Genomic DNA, 21,790 nt, shown 5'->3' with positions numbered 1-21,790 from the left:
AGAATTATTCTGCATGACATTGTAATAACAGATTCAGGCCATTATACATGTTGTAAAAAACTATAAAATTCTGTGGTGCAAAGTGTAAACCATAATGTAAACTATAGACCCTGGTTAGCAGCAGTACTTCAATATGTGTTCATCAGTTGTAACAAATGTACCACACTAATGAAAGATGTTAATTGGCAAAAGTGTGGGAGGGTAAGGGTTGAGGCATGTAAGAATCCCCTATATTTTTGATGTAATATTTATGTAATCTAAAGCTTCTTAAAAAAAAAACAACTAATGACCCTAAATTTTTATCAAGTTATGAGAATTACTGTATTTCCTAATTGGTACCCTTTTCAATCGGTAATTTAAATAAGTAGAACAAATTTCAAAGTCTTATATTAATAAATGGTTTTCAGGATAAAAATGACAAATAGTAAAACTGATAATTTTATTCATTGAGTAGTGTTTTTATCATCTATTTCCCTTCTTATGATACAGTAGTCCAAATTCATTTTCATCCTGGTGATGTGAGTCAAGTGGCTGTGTAAAAGATCCTACTATTGCTATACGCAGTGACTCAGCTAGATACTGGGAGGTGGTAAGCCTAACCGAGCTGAATACAAGGTTTCTAGAAAAATTTAAGATGCTGTAAAACACAATTAGTGATTTAAATGCATAATATACTTCAAAGTGATATTTTAGGATTTAGGGAAGTTAGCTGTAACTAGTAGAAATTTTCTCTTGTGGAGGACCATTTTCAGAAAATTCTTTAGGAAAATCATTTAACATTTAGATACAGTAGAAGGGGTGGCTTTATTAATAAAGTGCTTATCGAATGCCTGGTGTATAACCAGTAACACACTATGGAGGATAGAAAACTAAGTGTAACATGTGAAATGTTCCAAGTTATCTTTTGCAGCATTGTCTATAATAGCCTATGATAGAAAACAACATGCATCCATCAGTAGGGAACTGGTTAAATATACAATAGTGCACCTATACCACAGAATACTTATAACTATTTAAAAAAATACAATAAAGCTCTCTATATACTGATGTGAAAAGATCTCCAGGGTATATTTAAACAGAGGAAAAACCACACAAGGTATTGACTTTGTGTAAGAAAGGGAGTAAATAAAATATTTGCATAAAGAAACTATAAAAGGATACACAAGAAACCAATCTTGTTTGCCATTAGTATGGAAGATAATGGAGTAGACAGGGACAGGGTGGGAGTAAGACTTCTTTATGTTTCCTTTTTATAATAATGCTTTGGTTTTTTTACCAGGTCTAAAAATTAATATTTATTAAAAATGAAATAATAATGCCTTAAAGTAAGGATTATATGAGATAATCTGTGTGCTTGGCACATACTAAATGCTCGATAAAGGGGCTTTTTGTATTATTTCTATTATGAAGGACATCCTAACATCAACCATTGTTAGGACCCCTCTGGCTAAATTTTGGATGTGTGCTAGATGGGTTTATAGGCACATTCCCCATCACCAAAACTACCTGTGACCTAGTACAATTCTTTTCCCATTCACTCTGGACCCATTCACTCTTATTTGATCAACATAAATATAAATTGTGTTCCCAAGCAGCTAAATTATCCAGGCATTGGATAGCATAATAATCCCCAATATTTGTAAAGCACTTTTCCCTTTCAACATGTTTTCCAAAAATTTTCATTTAGTCTCCATAATCCTGTACTGAATAGGGAAGATATATAGGACAAGGACATATATAATAATTCTGTAAGTGGTTAGACCTCATTCCTGGCCTTTTGAATGTAGAGTATTGTTGTGAAGAAAAGGCAAATAGTTATCATATATACTACAAAACATAAGATATGTAGTTAAGGGCAGAATCATGTAGTCCTGGCACTGTAGTGAGAGAGTGCCTTGATATAGTCAGATAAGGCTTCATTAGGAAAGTGAAAGTTTCAGAATTTATCTTCAAAAAATGTTCTTCCTGTCTTTCTGCTTTCTTCCATCTCCTCTCTTAAGAGACTCTCCTGAGTAGATATTTGAGGTGTTTTTGTTTTTCTTTCTTTCTTGTTATCTTTCTTCCACAAGGCAGTTAAGCTAGTAAATGGCTGATGGTTCTTGTTTCATGAAGTCTGGCTCCCTGAGTGTCTTACTCAATATTCTTTTGGTTATGAACCACAGAAATCGATTTGAGCTCCCTGTGGAAGGAAAGAGAATATGCTATAATGATAAGGGGGATCTCTGGAACCCAAGGACAGGAAGTGTGGTAATGCCTCACCAGGGATTGGAAGGCCAACCCCTTTCCCCTACTGGTGCCATGGCTTCTCTCTGTACATCTACTCCATTCTTCTCATCTTCTCACCTGGAAGCAGGAATTTTTCAGCTTTTCTGAGCACATAATTTAAAATGGCTTCCCTATGCCTCCCAAGTTTGTGTGTCATTTAAACCTATTTTTCAAATCCCCCAAAATAATCTGGTCAGTCTAGTTTAAGTCAGATGTCCATCCATATCCATTCAGCCATGTTGGAGGAAGGAGTGGGGCTCTGCTACAGCCCTACATCTTAGGGTGGTGGGGGTGTTTCTCTGTAAACCAGGGCTGGGCAAATGTGTGTGAAATAAGTAAAACATGTGCAAAAACATGAAAGTACTGACATTAGGAAAAAACCAAGAGCCATGCTAAGAGATGACAAATATAGTGAGAAGCATTGTCATGACAAGGAACAGTGACCCATTTTTCTGATCTCTTTAGCCTTTGGATTCTGTTAATGGACTTTGCACATATTGGTGGACTCCAGAAAAGGGGCTGGTATGTACAGAGGGAGTGGAAGGTTGCATTTGTGGCATGATTTGAGGACTATTGGGAAGTCTTTCGTGACCATCTCCCAAAGCTTTTCAACCAGACGAATTGATTTTTAGACTCTCTGGATTTGAGGCCCTGGCATTGACGTTTTTAAAAAGCTTTTCTCCTATTTAAGTTTTTTATGTAGATATTCATTGATTTATTCAACAAATATTTTAAGCACTGTCTGTGCTAAGTTCTCTGCTCAAACACAGTGCTTTCTTTACTTTAGTCAGCCAAAAGGGGTCTTGATGCAAAGTACCAGGGATCTGTTGGCTTGTATAAAGGATATGCATTTGGGGTAAAAGTTTACAGGTACAAATCCCTGAAGAGTTCAACTCAAGATTAAATCCTCACCAAAGTCTGTTGCTGCGCATTGAAGAAAGATGGCAGGAGCGACATCTGTGAGGGTTCAGCCTTCCTCTTTCCTCTCAAGGGTCTGCGGGCCCAGCTTCTTCCTATTGCAGCTGTAGCCTGGAGGACTCATTTTTTTTCTGGGCCTGCTCAGCTGCTCAGGCTTCCTTGTCTTTTCAATTGCAAACTGTCAGGTGAATGGTTCCTCTCTCTTCTCTGTGGCTTCTGCAACATCTATGGAGCCATCTCTCTTCCTCTGTGTCCTTCTCCTGTGTTCTTCTTGAGTGAGTGTCCATTTATGTAGCCCACCAAGGGGGCAGAGACAACTCTGAGTCTCCCTAATGATGTGGTCAAATCAAAGCCCTAATCTTAACATAATTTAATCAAAGACATGTCTGCTGAATCTAATACAATCAAAGAGTATCACACCCAGAGGGAAAGATTAGTTTATAAACGTAATCACTTTTGGGGGTTCATAAATAATCTCAAACTGCCACAATGAGTAAGTAACAACATGGAGTTTCTAGTACAGTGAGGGGGGTGAAAACTAATCTTTAAGGAGCAAGACCTATAAAAGATAAGTTTAAGATGCTTGGCAAGTATATAGACATATACAACCTAGTCTGGTAAGACAGTCAGAGAATGGTTCCTGGAGTAAATACCATTCAAGTGCGTCATGTTTAAATTTTCACTATTCTTGATATGGATCTCAACATTCCAGTCTCTTTTTAGACAACCTAATTCATGTGGGTTTAAAAAAGTCTTTCTTTTTTTCTCTCTTTAAGGTGACTCATATCCTCAATGTTGCATATGGAGTTGAAAATGCTTTCCTCAGTGACTTTACATATAAGAGTATTTCTATACTGGATCTGCCAGAAACCAATATCCTATCTTACTTTCCAGAATGTTTTGACTTTATTGAAAAAGTGAAAATGAAGGTAAGTTTTGTTTTGATTCATCATTCTTCAAAAGCTAAAATTTTAAATTATGGATCCATTACCCAATCTTTATTCTTTTTATAAGGAATTTCTAAAGAACCAATTATGACATTTCCTCTCCAACAGTATTTTATTCATTTCCTACAATTATTTATCTCTTCTATTGCTCTTTTTCCAATGAAGTATTTATTTTCAACATTAAGTCAGTTGCAAATATTCTTTTCCTTTACTGAAAAGTGTTAGGAGATAAAATTCTCCACCTACTGAATTTTCATGTGTAAATATATGGTTAGATTTTCATTGACATTTTATAATCAACTACCCTCTGAACTATTTGCAAGATAATCAGGTGGCCTGTGAAATAGAAACTGTTCTAGTTCTGTTAATGTATGAGATTAATGTGTTCATTTTAGTAGCTGAAGTAGGATTCTGAATCTATGTTTTTTTTTTTTTTGAGGTACCAAAAATGAACCTGGGCCCTCATATATGGAAGCCAGCACTCAACTACTGAGCTGCATTGGCTTCCCTGTGTGGTTTTTATGTGTGTTTTTGCTCATGGTTTGTTTCCATTTTCCTTAGGAGGTACCGGGAATTGAACCCTGAACCCCATCTCCCATGTAGAAAGCAGATTCTCACCTGCTTGAGCCACATCCGATCCCCTCTACATTTTTAATGATAGAATTTTAGGGTATTATATGTACTAAACTTGTATTGCTTTACTAAGGTTGTATAAAAATGCTGATCAGAAGCTGTCCATTAGTTCTCTGACTTTTGAATACCATTGGAGAATATAACGCTTCAATCATGGTATTGGAGCCACATCAATACTTGGACAGTCAGGTTCCTAGGTTGGCTTTTATCAATAATTATAACTACACACTGAATTATATATGTGAATGTAGTTTAAAGGGGGAAGTTTTAGGTCATATGTATATATTATAAGAATAAAAATTAAAAGATAAGCCATAGGACTGTACAACACAGTGAACCCTAGTGCACATGATGGTCTATAGTTAATAGTACAATTATAAAAGTGTTCTTTAATGAATTTTAGCAAATGTACCACACTAATGCAAGGTGTTAATAATAGGGTGATACATGGGAAAATACACCCTAGTGTAAACTATGGACTGTGTCAATAGTACAATTTTAATATTCTTTCATCAATTGTAAAAATGTACCACATTAGTGCAAAGTGTTAATAATAGGGATGTATGTGGGAAAACTGTATTTTTTACATGATTTTTTCTGTAAACCTACAACTCCTCTAATTTAAAAAAATTACATTCCCCGCCTCTTCTCTCTCCCTTTCCTCCTTCCTTCCATTCAGTAGTATTAATTAAGTGCCTTATATGACAAGCACATAAGTTCTAGGTGCTTTCCTTCTAGATTACCTGGAAAATACAAAACTATTCTACCCAGCAGTTCCTCAGTTTATTCAGTATCAGATATTTGGATGGAAGCAAAAGAGGTTTTCTAATTCAAAGCCTAATATTGGCCACTCTTCTCTCTTTGGAAGTTTTTGTAGGCTCTAGCTTGCAAAATTCTAGTATGCCAGTTAATAGTGTTAAAAATAAAAATGATGGGGTTTCTGTATAAGCTGCTTCTCTAAGGATGTAGAATATGCCTTAGAAAAGAGGTTCTTAATATTTTTTGTTCCATGGACCCCTTTGCCAGTCAGGTGAAAACCATAGACCCCTTACTAAATCCACACGTGTATTATTTAATAAATATATCACATACACACACCCATGGCCCCCTCATCTGTTTGCTTGTATATGTTTTTTCCCGTTCATTGTCTGCTCATTGTTTTTGCTCGTTGTCTGTTTGTTTCTTATTTAGGAGACACTGGGAACCAAATCCATATGGGAGGTGGACATCCTACTGCCTGCACCACATCTGCTCCAAGAATAATGTTTTTGAATTTCGGTTCAAGCCTATGACCCTTGTTAAGAACCCCTACCCTCTGATAAAAATGTTTATGTCATCCATACTCATATTAATATTAGAAGATATGTATATATTGTAAGTGAAAATTGGAGAAAGTAATATGAACTAGAAAGAAAAAAAGTTGAGTGTTCTAATAGACTGTGTTATTTAAAAATATATATTTAAGTTTCAAAGTCTGCCTTACTTTGGGCTGGAAGTTCATTAAAATGAGTCTTAGCTTGGTTCCTGAAAAATAGAGCCTGAGGCAAGGATTAAGAGCTGAATTCAAGAGGTAGAATTCCTAGATAGTGAGTGAGAGGAAAGGGAAGTGATTCAGAGAAGGCTGAGAAGCATTGCAAAGTGATATGTTTACTATGATGAGCACAACTTAATAATGAGTTGATGGGAAAACTGCTCACTGAGCAGGTACACCTGAATCTCAGGACAGGCAGTACAAGGAAACTGCTCTTCAATACAGACTTTGGGAGACATGAAAGAGAATTTACCTGACTGGAGAAGTTACCAGACTGGCTTTCTGTCAGTTCCGGCTTCTCATTCATCAGTTTTTGCCCATAGGGAGATAACTAACCCTATACTTAAAATATTCCACTCCTTCAGCAGCCACTTGGAAGCCAAATACAGTGCCCTGTCATTAAATCTTCATCCAAATTCAGAAGCAGCAAGATAAAAAAGAACTCAGAGTGTGCTTGTCTCTGCGGTGGCTTCCACGGGGGGAAGAGCTAGCTTAGTGGACCTAATGGACCTGTCAGAGATAGTTGGACTTAGAGGTGGTGGCTAAGGTGCAGCAAACTGAGGATCCACAAGATGATGGCACCAAGAGAATCTGGGTCCATAAGATATATTGGAAACAAAGTGTATTATAATTCCACAAACTGTTCTAATTTCTTAAGCCTTATTTGTTATACTGGGATCCTAACCTCAGCTAATACTTCCTTGCCCAGAAAATCCTTATGTTTAGATGAATATATGTTATGTTTTTAACAGTAGAATTCTTGAATTTTATTCATTGATTTTTCTAGAAAAGTTCTCTTCATGACCTTGTCTGTTGTATATACAAGTATTGTTCATTCTCAATTACTCAGTGAATTGCTTATTTCAAAATTATCTTTTTAGGCTTCAGTTTGTTGTCTTTAACTCTATGTGTAGCTGTCAAGTGGAATATCTTCCATTTCCCCATTTATTTCTTCATTTCCCTTCCATATTTATAAAATTCTTTTTGCTTTCTTGGCCCTTCTGCTATCTCTGCTTCATTGATCATTTTATCAAGTTTATGTCTAAAGGGACAGAAATACACAGGAGAAGGAATTAGTGATGGTAATTTCTATAGCCTCAGAAGTTCTTTTAGGGGCTAAAATTTACCTGGTCCTTCTTTTACGGGAAAAATGTTTTGTTTGTGGGAAGCAGATGTGACTAAAGCAGTTCAGCTCCCTCCAACCACACAGGAGATCCTGTGTTCAGTTTCTGGTGCTTCCTAAAGAAGACAAGCAAAACAGTGAGCTGACATGATGGCCAGGCGTGTCAAGCTAACACAACAAGATGATGCAACAGGAGACTCAAGGAGGAAAAACATAATGAGAGACATAACAGAAGCAAGGGGCAGAGGTGGTTTAAGCGATTAAGTACCTCCCTCCCACAATAGAGGTCCCAGGTTTGGTTCCTGGTGCCTCCTAAAAAGAAGCCACAGCAAATGCAAACAATGAGGGGATAGGGAGAAATAAATAAATAAATAAAATCTTTTAAAAAAATGTTTTGTTTGTTAGTATGTAGATATGTGTACATATGTATTTTATTATATTTATTTTATAAGATGTAATTTTTAAAACATGTAAGTAATCCATGTTCATTATAGAAAAATTTGAAAATATAGGAAAATAAAAATTAAGACCATTCCTACTTCCACCACTTAGATATAACCCACTTTAGCATTTTGATATTTTCCCCGTTGCGTTACTGTTTATTCATCTCACTTATATATCTGTATTATATATATTAAATATATGTATATTTTAAATTAAAATTTGTCATGTATAATTCACACTCTTTTTCCTAATTTTTAAACTGAGTAATATAAAATACTTCAAAAAAAGGGAAACGAATGTGACTCAATCAGTTGGGCTCCCATCTACTATATAGGAGCCAGGGTTTGATGCCCAGGGCCTCCTGGTGAGGGCAAGCTGGCACACGCGGCGAGCTGGCCCACGTGGAGTGCCGGTCCATGCAGGAATGCAGCCCCACATAGGAGTGTGTGGGAATGCTGCCTCATGTAGGAAAGCTACCCCGTGTGGAGTGCTGGCTGGCGCAGCAAGGTGACACAAGACACAGAGGAGAGAAAATAAGAAGACATAGCATAACAGGGGAACTGAGGTGGCACAAGAGAGTAATCACCTTTCTCCCACTCCGGAAGGTCCCAGGATTAGTTCCTGGAGCCGCCTAATGAGAATACAAGCAGACACAGAAGAACACACAGCAAATGGACACAGAGAGTAGACAATGGGAAATGGGGGCCGGGGGGGCGGGGGGGAGAGAAATAAATAAAATAACTCTTTAAAAAATACTTTAAAAAATTTCTCAAAGTATTCTGGTAATTGGAGATTCTATAATTTATATATATAATTCCCTATTATGAGACATGTAAGCTGTTATATTTTTTTGTTCACTATAAGTAAATTTTTTTGTTCACTATAAGTTCATTGCAAGTAAAATACCTTTACTTATAAAGGTATTTATTATGAGTCTAAATAAATATCTAAATTCACTAAATTTTCAGATGTTTCTCACAGTTTACTTCAAAATATGTTACTATCTGCTTTTTTAAAACTATCACATTAATATTACCTTCTGTTAGTATGGATAATCATGAGTGGACTGTTCTGAACCGAACTATACAAAGTATTCCAGTTTTCTACCACTTCTCAGTGAGATAAGAAGCATGTGCATGAATAGAAATCAAGAATTTGCTTCATTCATCAAGAGATTATGGCTATGAAAAACAAAACAAAATAATGTGAACTGAGCAAAACAGTATATTTAATAATGTATTTGATTTTCATCCCAAGATTTTATCTTATCCTGGATTGTTATCAAGCAGCTTGCAGACCACATTATGCTTAGGTTTTATTGGAAAATTGTGTGTAAGGAAGAAGACCTGTACTTGACTCAATCTCTCAACAAATATTAATTACTTATTCTGGAAAGATGTGAGGGATATATATTGCTGTACTCATGGAACTTGCAATCTAGTTGAAAAGCTGTTCATACTAGCACAAGAACAAAACTATACAATGGAAGCAACATAATAAAGTTTCTATCCATAGCAAAATAGTCACTTGAATTTTTGAGAGAATGCTTTCCTCTCAAAAAATCAGAACAAAGTTAATTTATTCACTTGGCAGACATTTACAGAATACCTACTATGTGCCTTGCATTGCACTAAGTCCTTTCTATACAAAGGTGACTAAGACATTTCTCCTGCCTCATCTCACTCCAGGCCAGGCTTCTTAGAACAGAAGCCAGAGTTAGCTGGACGAAGAAGAGGAGAAAAGGTCTTGGCAGAGGACAGCAGCAAGTGCAAAGGAAAAAAAATCGCTTTTCAAATGATTTATTTGTAACTATTTTGAAGACTGCAAAGGGGATATAAAGCCAGTAATTTTCTGCAAATACTTTCAAGAATAATATTACACATAAACAATAGTAAGAAGGTTCAAAGTAGGTAAATTCAGAGGCCATAGAAAGGCAGCTGTTACCTAAAGAAAGTAGTAAGAGAAAAGAAAGTACTAGTTTTTAAACATTGGCTAAAATTGGAATCACCATGTATAAGAAGGAAAATAAGGCTAGTTTTATTCTCAAAGGCATATGTATGGATCATTGATCATAAAATAAGAGATGATTACTATGTAGCTAAGAAATATTAAAAATGATATACAAGTATAATTCTTATTACTGCAAGCTTCTTTGGAATGTCTACTGAATTTGTTTTGAGTTTAAAAGTTCTTTAATAGTTTTCATCAGTTATTGTAATATAGTTTTTTTTGTTTTTGTTTTTGTTTTTGGAAGGTAATGGGGATTGAACCTGGGACTTTGTATATGGGCAGCAGGTACTCAATCACTGAGTACCTCCTCCCCTGTAATACAGTTTTTAAATGTTATAAGTCTTATAAAATAAGATCTTGATACAAAATGAGAAAAGTAACATACATATAGTGAATATTTTTGTTTTGCTTTTTCTTGTACAGAAACAGTTAAAATTTGAAAATATCTATAAAAATAATTGAAATTGTCTTTGATATGAGGATTTTCAAAATATTAACTAACTCTTAATATTTTAAATGTCAACTGTTGTTGATCATTTGGCTTTCTCAAAAAGAAACACACTTGCAAATTTGTTACAACAGATCCATGAAAGGAATTTTGTAAGAGATTTATTAATCCAAAATAACTGCCTTACAAAAGTAAAATATGCCATCATAGTCAAAATATTGTTAATGTATGCATTGGGTAGTGGGTTTTTCAGTAGGACCTTTTCGTTTTCCTTCCCCTGTTCCCACTTCTTTTGTGTTGTACCAAAGGAAGAATCAGGTAAAGAAATAACTAAAAGGTCTAATTCTGTGGGATATGCTTAACATTCACTACATTTCATTTAGGTCATTAACATTTTAAAAGCCTGAGATATGAGATAGGCCAGCCTCTATCAACACTGTTCCATCAAATCTATCACATTCATTATTAATGTAATATGCCCCCGTCATCATTGGTCTTGCACTGTGTCCTTTTCACTTGTAAAGTATCATTTGCAAGTTACCTGAAACGTTTTTCAGTTATTGATGTCACCCTGGTTTCTCATTACCTTTTCCACTTCACATTGTTACGACCTATTTGTGTTATCATTTTACTACCTTGTTTAAGTTTAAATATTTTTAAAAAATCCTTCCTTCCAGAACAAAATCTAGCCAAGAGCAGACAAATTTTTCCTTGCTGATCATTTTATACATAGATTTTCAAGCCAGTGACACGTTTCTTTATCAGAACACTATATGTACCTGCAATGTCTCTGGTTTTCCGTTTAGCTTTTAATTATCGTTTTATTTAATTTCCACATATTCTCTATCATTTTTCTCTTATTTATATATATGTGGTCATTAAGCTACTAGGCTTTTATGTGTACTTTACTGCACATGAACTGCAGGTTACTGAAAATATATATACGGTTTCATAATTCCTAACATATCATGAAAGCATTTCAATCTTCAGGGAGAAAAAAAGAGGGAGGTTGATTGATTAATTGATTGATTGATTTTCTGTTGCTTGCAATGACTTGTATTTTGATAATTTAAGGAAATATTTGCTGAATATTTTAATTTTATAATTTTAAGAAATATGATTTTATGTAATTGATTTAATAAACTGTTCTCAAATGAATAATGAAGATTTTTGTATAATTTTGTTACAGGGTGGAGTGGTTCTTGTTCATTGTAATGCTGGAGTTTCCAGGGCTGCTGCTGTTGTAATTGGCTTCCTGATGAATTCTGAAGAAATTTCATTTAATAGTGCTTTTTCTTTCGTGAAAAATGCCAGGCCTTGTGTATGTCCAAATGCTGGCTTCGTGGAGCAGCTTCGTGCATATCAAGGGAGCGAAGAAAGCAATAAGTGTGACAGAATACAGAAATTAAAAGGCGACAACAGTTCATGAGCTTCATTATAGCAGAGGAAGGACAGCTAATTTCTGAACTGGCCTCTATAATAACTTCACCTTTTTTGAAAAGTAGGCTAGTAAAAACATCCTTTTCTTTTGAAAATGGAAGTTACTTTGATTATCCTGAGTAAGTGTGTAAATGAATTTTTAAATTATATTACTTTTCTTTGTATTATAAGTGATTAAATGCTTCTTTGAATTGATAAGGGCAAATTACAGTGTGTTACCAATCACTGATTTCTGTAGAAGAGAAAAGTTTAAATTTAAAATCTATGTTAGAGCATGGGAAGAATAAATTAATTTATGAAGCCTTTAGGTATTTTTCTATTCCAGCAACTGTTTTCATGAAAGAAAAAATTTGAAGTGCTATTTGATTTACTATTTTAGAAGAGGTAAATTTCTTTGTAACAAATCTTTTCAAGATTAAAAATAAATAACTTAAACCTCCCAAAAGAGATAATGAGAATCAGAAAATTTGCATACTATTTATATTGTAGTTATTCACAAAATTTTTATATCCTCTTACGAAAACCTGCTTTTCAGTTCTTAATTAATTCCATCTCCTGCATTCCTCCCCTCCCTTATTTTTAATGTGTAAGTAGATGCTGTCTCTCACATAATTGTGAGCTTATAGGTCCTTTAATTAGGTAATCTAGTCTTTTACTTTTCTTTGTGAGCTTTTTTCCCCTGGGTACCTTGCATCCTGCTTCTGGATAACATGTCATAATTTTTGGTCTCCTTGGATCTGTGGGAAAATATTTTATTCTGCAGGATCATTTTTTTTTTTTAAGATGTGATTTGTTGAATTAAATAAAGTGACTGATTTCTATTTCAGTACTCTTCTCTACCAGAGAACATTTTTTTTAAGGAAAGGCTAGTTGTGATTTTGTCAGAAACTTAAAATAAGTTGTTTGGAGCCCTAAGTGCTCGCTTCAGCAGCATATATACTAAAATTGGAATGAAACAGAAAAGATAAAATCATTTGCAATTCCATTTCTGGCCAGAGGTTTTGAGGTTTTTTTTTTTTGTTTTCATTGTCTCCATGTTGGCAACACTGAACTCTGTACATTATAAATTTGCTTAAATATAAGCTTTGAATTCTTCAAAAGAAAGGGTACTTTAAAAATTAATTACAGAAACTGAGACATAGAAGTTATTTAATAGCTTTCAAGTAGGCTTTCACGACTTAGACACTACCATTGCATTTAGATTATATTTAAAAACTGAGCTTCTGTACATACTATACATAAGGTGAAAAGTGCATATTGAGCACATCTGTGCCTTTGAGAAGGCAGGCTTTCTTACCCTGTCATGAGCTAAGACTAGAAGTGATAAGTCCAAATTATGTTTTTATCACTTGTAGCAGTTTGATATGGTTATGAATTACAAAAATAGATATTGGATTATATTTGTAAACTGGTCTGTACCTGGGTGTGATTAATTATGATTAGGGCTTTGAAAGGGTGACATCATTAGGGCATTGATTCCCCACCCCTTGGTGGGTGGGGACTCACAGATAAAAGGCATGGCAAAGGACAGTGTTGAGGGTTTTTAATGTTGGAGTTTAATGTTGGCATTTGATGCTGAAGCCTTAAGCTAGTGCTTTGGGAAGTAAGCTCACAGAGGAAAGAGAAGCAAGTCCCAGGAGGAGAGGAATCCTGAGACCAAAAGAAGCAAACCCTCAGAAGAGAGGAACCCTGAACCCAGAGAGAAGCAAGACCCTAGAAGGGAGGAACCCAGGAAGCCTAGACGTTGGCAGCCATCTTGCTCCAACACATGAAATAGACTTTAGTGAGGGAAGTAACTTATGCTTTATAGCCTTGTATCTGTAAGCTCCTACCCCAAATAAATACCCTTTATAAAAACCAACCAATTTCTGGTATTTTGCATCAGTACCCCTTTGGCTATATAATTTTTAATTTTAAAAATCATTCTAAAATATTAATAAAATCATTATGTTTTGTAACATCCACTCAGAAGGTAGAAAACCATAAAATTTTTCCTTAAGAAAGGATGCAAATGGAATGTAATATTGCATTCTGCACTATATAGAATACAAACTGAAGACAAGGCAATTCAATTATTTCACTTTTTTTTTTTTTTACTAGATCATGTTTGCTAAAGAACTGCTCACATAATATCCCAGAGCTATCTTCTTGAGATTTGTTGTCTTGATCTAAGAGTGGTGAACCACTTAGTGTAATGAATGTGAAGCCTCCTATACCCATCCTGTGGTGGTGCTAAAAGGACAACCCCTCAGCATCAAACATCAATTAGAGAAACCATGCACATAAACTTTTTTTTTTTTTTTTTGCAAAACCCTCCAACTGAAGTTGCTGAGGGCAGGGAGAGGGAAGAAGAGATGTGATGTGGGGGCATTTTTGGGACTTTGAGTTGTCCTAAATGATATCGCAGGGTCAGATGCTGGACTTTATATATCCTGCCATAACCCACTGAATGTACTGGGGGAGAGTGTGAACTGCAGGGCAAGCAATTATCCATGTGGTACAGCAGTGCTCCAAAATATGTTCACTGAATGCGATGAGTGTGCCACAATGATGGGGGAGGTTGTTGGTGTGGGAGGAGTGGGGTGGGGAGTTGGGGGATATACAGGAACCTCTTATGTTTTTCAATGTAACATTCTTTGTGATCTATTAACTTTAATTTTAAAAAGTGTTAAAAAAAAAAAACAAACCTCCAACTGGACACTTTAAAAATAGCTAAAATATAATCAAGGTCATGTGGGCACACATGTACCCTGTGCAAACGTTCAGCTTCTTAGTAATAGAACCATGGGATGAGCAAGCACACAATCACATTTTAAAAAATCAAGAGTGAGAAGTGAACCTAACGGCATTCACACGATGGCAGAGACTTCTGTTCTGGGTGGTAGGCAGAAAATGACTGACTAAAGAAATAGGTTCACATTTTGGAATAATCTAGAATTTTATTCTCTGAACATCTATCTTGAAGGAGTCATAGCTATGACATATTCCAACATACAGTTAAATATTTTGCACTAGTAATTTCTTACACAAAACACCCAAATCATATAGTGTGTTTTCCTTTGATTAACCATTTTAGTCCAAGTATGATTGATGAAATCAGGAGATTGTCTACCCTGATGGTCTAGAGAGAAAGGAATACTTTCTGGTTGCAAGATGCCCAGCCATGGACCCATTAATTATTAAGCTCAAAGTAAACCCTGATTTGGATACAGCAATTTGTGAAACACCAATTTCAGATAACACATTTCTGAAAATGTGAAAAATATGTTGTTACTCTCACATGGTAATTCTAAGAAGACTGTCCTCAAGTATTAAAATGGCACCCAGGTGATATTTCATATATAAGACTATTTCAACAAAATGTAAATACAACTATACTACAGAGAAAGAAAAAGAATGGTAGCTATGTACAGTGGGGGAAGCACAGAGAGAGTGATGTGTGATGAGTATTTTGTTTGCTTTTTGTTTATTATTATCGGAATAATAAAAGTGCCCTAAGATGATTGAAGTGATGAATGCACAAATATGTGATTACACCGGATACCATTGCTTGCACACTTTGGATGGATTTATACTTTATTGATAGGCATCAATAAAATTGATTTGTTAAAAAAAATGGTACCCAGGAAATGGTTCATAATTTTCTATTAGTTTTCATCATATGGGTGAAAATATTCAGTCATCAGAGAACAGACTGGGAGGCTGTGCAGTTAAGCTGCACTGAGGCAAATCTGCTCTTAGGGATCCACAGAAGAAAAATGACTTCTGGTGCCATGTGGCTTGTACTTAGGCCAGCAAAAACAGTCTAGTCTCCTTCAAACCTATTGTGTACCTGGAAAAGAAAGTAAAAATACTTTCATAAGATGTCAAGACTACCAGGAGGTCCACTCCAGAAAGATGTCAAAATGCATGGCGGAGTGTGTGTAGCTCAGCAGTTAAGTGCCTGCTTTGAGTGTATGAAGTCCCAGTTTCAATGCCCAGTACCTCTTTAAAAAAATATGTCATGGAAAAGCTGTGGATTTTTCCAAAATTAATAAGCTGTTAATTTTAACAGCTTATTTTACTGGAGGAACCTGTCATGTACACACCATGTACAAAAAATGGTGACACACAAAGGTCATGAAGAAAAATCAGAGTCAAAATAGATAGGAAAATAATCCAATTAGGCAAAATATAGTTTGTATGTTAGAGAAAATATGCAAAATAGTTTATGAAATATCTTGACTTTCATGAAACTTAGGACTTACTCCATATTAACCAATCCAGTTGCTCTGATAACTCTCTATTAAATGTTTTAGAATATCTATTTTTAAAAAACAAGATATTTTAAAAACAGAACATTAAAGCCTATGTTTGTACGTCCATCTGCAAACTATCCTGCTTGCTATTTTTATGAAGCCAAGATGCTAAATATTTTAATGAAATAATTTTTAAAATCTCAAGGCACAAAGAACATTTCAAGTTTTCTGAAGTACATTAATAAAAGAATAGTAATGCAGTTTGGATTTTCCGATATAAACACCATTCAATAGTTGGTTGTCAAAACTTAAAAGCAGTAACGTTTGGAGGACCCTTATAATAATAACCATCAAATCACAATTTTACAAAGTAAAGTCATTGTCAGAATTGGGCCATGGCATATGGAATACCTTAACTTTTCTTAGTTTGAATCCTGTAATTTTACTCCAAAATAAAAATAGTGACTTTGCAGTCTATACTTTGTAAAACAGCAGATAACTCTAACAGAGAAGATGCTATATAATGGGGTACAGGGGATGACTTCTGTGGTGCTAATCCATTTTTGTTTATCCACATGATTGCTCTCAACCCTACCTTGAGGCCTCCCTGATCATCAGTTTCTAGGGTGTCACCAACCATCACACAGTCACCAGGCTGAACTCTGTGGAGATCACAGCAGTAATAAAGTCTGGAAGGTGCGGGCTTCTCTTCTTTCTGCTCTCCACCTTCAATAAGAGCATCAAAATAGAAATGAAAGGCAGAAAGGCTTCAATTGTCTCCCTCTGGGTCTGTCTGTCTCCATTCATTAACACAAGTAAGCCCTGCTCCTTCCAAGGTCAGTGAGCATGACTTTGACATCTGCTGGTGTCTTATGCTGTAAGCCTGTACATTTCCAGGGGAGACAGCATTCTTCAGTCAGTTTCCGATTGGCTCCACCACCCTTTGTTTCCTGGATCGCTTCTTCCTAGTGCGAAGTCCTCAGGTCAGTAGTGCATGTCTTGGAGCGATCAAAGCATTCACCGCAGAGTTTAACTTGAATTTTATCACAGATGATTGCAGCTTCTTCTTTGTAGTGGTATATTGATTGTAAGCGCTTTATCACCTCCAACTTACCTTTCTGACTCTCCCCAGCCGTGTGGATAAGCGTGTTGCCCAGATCCGAGAAAACCGCCCCCACCTGCTCAGCCCCATCCGGCTGACTGCGCCAGGAGCCCTCCAAATTATGGTGTTTTATGTTTTTGTTTTATTTTAGGTACAGGCATTCCGGAGATTGAACCCCAGTCCTTGTACTGGGACGCCGGTGCTCAACCACTGAGTCACATACGCTTCCCTGAGTTGAATCATTTGTTTTGCTTGTTGTTTGTCTTTGTTTCTCTTTTTCAGGAGGCATGGGAACCAAACCCAACACCTCCCATTTGGCAGGTGCGCAACTGCTTGAGCCACAATGGCTCCCCCAAATTATGTTTCCAGATTGCTTATAACCTGAAAAGATGCCATCACACACAAAGCTATGAACTCTGCGGCTCTTGAGAAGCAGCATAGATGTGGTCAGCCCACAGTGAGCTGAGTGAAGTAGGTCGAGGCAGACAGAATCTTAAATACATGACTGATGTATAACGTCTCTATGGTCAGTATTGCTGAAGGCTTCATTTAAATATACTTTCTGTTGCTGGATGCTGTTTATTTTCAGTCATTAAATGTTGTGAGATGAAGCCCTGGATAGAACTTGTTCATAATATTAGTATATTAGTTATGCCTGTAGTATGTATGGTGAGTTATTATCTGTAGTGGTCTGGTTATGGTGCAAACACATATCTTCTGCATTACTTCTGTTTGTTTGTTTGTTTTTTAAGATTTTATTATTTATTTTTCTCCCCTTCCCCCCTGGTTGTCTGTTCTCTGTGTCTGTTTGCTCTGTTTTCTTTGTCTGCTTCTCCTTTGTCTGCTTCTGTTGTTGTCAGGAGCACGGGAATCTGTGTTTCTTTGAATCTGTGTTTCTTTTTGTTGCATCATCTTGTGTCAGCTCTCTGTGTGTGCGGCAGCATTCCTGGGCAGGCTGCACTTTCCTTCGCGCTGGGCGGCTCTCCTTACGGGTGCACTCCTTGCATGTGGGGCTCCCCTACGCGGGGGACACCCCTGCATGGCAGGGCACTCCTTGCACGCATCAGCACTGCGCATGGGCCAGCTGCACACGGATCAAGAAGGCCGGGGGTATGAACCGTGGACCTCCCATGTGGTAGACGGACGCCCTAATCACTGGGCCAAGTCCACCGCCTTACTTCTGTTTTAATCTCAGACGATACACAGTTCGCTTCATCTGAAATTCATCAATGAATATAATCCAGTCTTTTAAAATAGAGGTAGTTTGTAAAACAATGGTAAATCATATATATAGCATGTTTATTGTACTTCCCATGGTGATAAGTCAGACTGTTATACCTAGTTATTTTTAAAAAGGAAATTTATCACTGTGTTCCTCTGTGTCACAAATTATGAATTTTTAAAAAAACACATAGGTCTGTTTTGAGGGAGAGGAAAAATATTTCAAGGCACTTTTCCTTCATTTTTAAATAGATTTTTAAAACCATTTTTCAAAGAGAAGGGAAATAATAGTATTTGTTTTTAAACATTGAAAAGAAATAATATAGATCCTTTACAGCAACCTGAAAAAGTGAGTTGAAAATGGCACTGGATCATATAAAATTCTATTTATTTGCTCTAAATATTTTTAAAAGATCTCCTAACTTATTTTTATGCTTTAATATAGGTATATGATTACATAGCATTTGAACTGAGAACCTGAGAAGTCTTAAGACTTTTGTAAAATCAAAAAAATATTTTCCTGGATACTTTGGGCAAAATTTCAACTAATAAACTAACTCAAAGACAATGATTTCAGAGGAATCAGAATATAATATTTAAAGTCCTTAATGCAACTTAACTTTTTCTTCCATTCTTCCTTTTTGAAACTTGACTGAAACGTATGAATATATCTGTATCTATTTCTCTTTTTGTCTTCTCTTCTCATCTTTGTCCTCTAGGATTCAATCCTGAGGACCTCTGAAGTGGAGAAAGATTCCCTGTCAATTGTACCACCACTGTTCCTGGTCTCTGCTGTGCCTCACCTTGACTCTCCCCTCTGTCTCTCTTTTGTTGCATCATCATCTTGCTGCATGACTCACTTGCATGGGCACTGGCTCACCATGTGGGCACTCATGGGTGCTCAGCTCACCACACAGACACTCAGCTTGCCACATGGGCACTCACGCGGGCACTCGGCTCACCACATGGGCACTTGGCTCATTGCTTGGACACTTGGCTCACTGCTCGGGGCACTCGGCTTACCACGTGGGCACTGGCTCACCATGCAGGCATGCTTTCTCTTCTTTTTCACCAGGAGGTCCTAGGGATTGAACCCGGGTCCTCCTATGTGGTAGGTAGAGACCTTTTCACTTGAGCCACATCCACTTCCTGAAATGTATGAATATAGACTTGGAAATCTGTATATGTGTGACTTGGGTAGCCTAATTTGCTTCTGATTGATCATTTCAATAGTGGTAGGGAAACATGCTAAACTTGGCAACATAATTATGAGTGATTCAGCTTATTCAAATGTGTATTAAAGGCTTCCCTCAAACATAATTCTTAAATGTAGTAAATATAAATCAGAGTATTGACTTATAACCTTGTCTAGTAAATTAGCTCAATGAATTAATACTTTAAAAAGTATAATTAACACCTTTAATGTGCCTTTAAAATAGTATATTTTATAATAAAGGAAATGTAACACAATGATCTATTTGGTTTTGTCAAGTGATTAAATGTTTGATTTTCTGCCCAATGGATCCTTAGCATATTTAGTCACTGTATCATTATTTAGGAATTTAAACCAGGTCTTAAAGTTTTATATTATTACAATATATACAATTGCAATTATAGTCAACTAACTTATGGTTTGTTTCCCTTGGTATACTTTTTCTTTCTGAGGTACGGGGCCAGGGATTGAACCCTGGATCTCATGTGTGGGAAGCCAATGCTCAAACACTGAGCCACATCAGCTCCCCTGAGTTGGGTGTTTTTGTTTGTTTGCTTGTTGTTTGTTTTTAGGAGGCACCAGGGACTGAACCTAGGCCCTCTTGGGTGGGAAGCAGGTGCTTCAACCACTTGAACCACATCTGCTCCCATTGGTATACTTTTTAAATATATATATTTTTAATATATTTTTAAGAGATACATAGATAACACAAAATGTTACATTAAAAAATATAGGAGGTTATAGGAGGTTCCCATATGCCCCACTCCCCACACCCCCCACTTTTCCCACATTAACAACTTCTTTCATTAGTGTGGTACATTCATTGCAAATCATGAATACATTTTGGAGCACTGCTACACAGCATTGGTTATAGTTTATGTTGTAATTTACATTCTCTCCCAGTCCATTCAGTGGGCTATGGCAGGATATATAATATCCTGCACCTGTCCCTGCAATATCGCTCATGACAACTCCAAGTCCCAAAAATGCCTCCATATCACACCTCTTCTTCCCTCTGCCTGCCTTCAACAACTCCGGTGGCCAGTGTCTCCACATCAATGATATAATTTCTTTCATTGCCAGAATCACAATAATTCTGTAGTAGAATACCAGTAACTCCACTCTAGTCCATATTTTATTCCCCAATCCTGAGGACTCTGGGATGGTGATGCCCTCTTCCCCTCTTATTTGAGAAGGGGCTTCAATCCCACATGGCTGATGGATGGAATTCCCCTGCTTGCAATTGTAGACTCTCTCGGTTCCTTGGTGTGATGGGTATACTTTTAAAAAATAACTTATAGTTAAACTCTTCTATTTAGGTAAAGTTTTGACTTATGTATTTTGTATGCATATTTATAATAAGCCCTATATTGTTTCCAGATGTTGATGGACTTTGTTAAAACTAATAAATTTAATATTTCCTCTTGTTAATATCTTTATTTTTTGGTGACTACATAAAAATACTTAAATTTCTGGCTGTCAAATACTAGGTTAAAAACCTATGGACCAGGCACCATATACATTCTTTAAAATCAGGGGACAGAAGTGGATTTGGCTCAACTGATAGAGCTTCCACCTACAACATGGGAGGCCCAGGGTTCAAACCCAGGGCCTCCTGACCCATGTGGTCAGCTGGCCACGTGCAGTGTTGATGTGTGCAAGGAATGCCGTGCCATGCAGGGGTGTCCCCCTCATAGGGAAGCCCCACACACAAGGAGTGCGCCCCATAAGAAGAGCTGCCCTGCGTGAAAAAAGTGCAGCCTGCCCAGGAGTGGCACCACACACACAGAGAGCTGACACAGCAAGATGACACAACAAAACAAGACATAGATTCCCAGCGCTGCTGACAAGAATATAAGTGGACACAGAAGAACACAGTGAATGGACACAGAGAGCAGACAACTGAGATGGGGTGGGGGGGGGAAGGGGAGAGGAAAAAAAAACAATTTGAAAGCATGGACCATACCCTCATTTCAAAAAAAAAAAAAAAAAAATCAGTGGAGGTATGTTGCTCCAACAACCTCAAGAAATCAAAAGCAAAATCAGGATCTTATAATTGTCATTACTGTGGATAAACTGGCCCTAAAAATTCAATGGAACAACCTAGTTCTTCAATTCAACAGAAAATGTTGAATTAATCTCAGATTAAACTGCTGAATATGCTAATTATAAGTATATTGAGATTATTTGGACATAGCCGGGTGTACATTCCTCCCCCCCATTCATTGTTTTGCTTCTCTGCCCTCATCACCTTGAC

At 36.5% G+C, this 21,790-nt stretch overlaps 1 protein-coding gene and 1 pseudogene across 3 annotated transcripts in view; one reads left to right on the top strand and one right to left on the bottom strand.

Moving 5' to 3' along the window:
• The window catches only part of DUSP19 (dual specificity phosphatase 19), a 69,089-nt gene extending 53,714 nt beyond the window's left edge, over positions 1-15,375 (top strand). For all 3 annotated transcript variants that reach the window (XR_011649249.1, XR_011649250.1, XM_004476891.4), the window contains 2 exons: positions 3,960-4,112; positions 11,509-15,375. Coding sequence is in view for 1 of the 3 variants with exons in the window: in XM_004476891.4 (XP_004476948.3) it covers positions 3,960-4,112; positions 11,509-11,748 (393 nt within the window). In the remaining 2 variants the exon portion in view is untranslated. The remainder of the gene's footprint in view (positions 1-3,959; positions 4,113-11,508) is intronic.
• A 1,009-nt stretch (positions 15,376-16,384) lies between these two features.
• LOC101426253 (N-acylneuraminate-9-phosphatase pseudogene) lies at positions 16,385-17,235 on the bottom strand (annotated as a pseudogene).
• Positions 17,236-21,790: the final 4,555 nt, after the last annotated feature.

This window comes from Dasypus novemcinctus, chromosome 7, assembly GCF_030445035.2.
Source record: "Dasypus novemcinctus isolate mDasNov1 chromosome 7, mDasNov1.1.hap2, whole genome shotgun sequence".
Lineage (NCBI taxonomy): Eukaryota > Metazoa > Chordata > Mammalia > Cingulata > Dasypodidae > Dasypus > Dasypus novemcinctus.
Note: the sequence above shows the minus strand (reverse complement) of the source record. Positions and strands in the feature narration are given on the sequence as shown.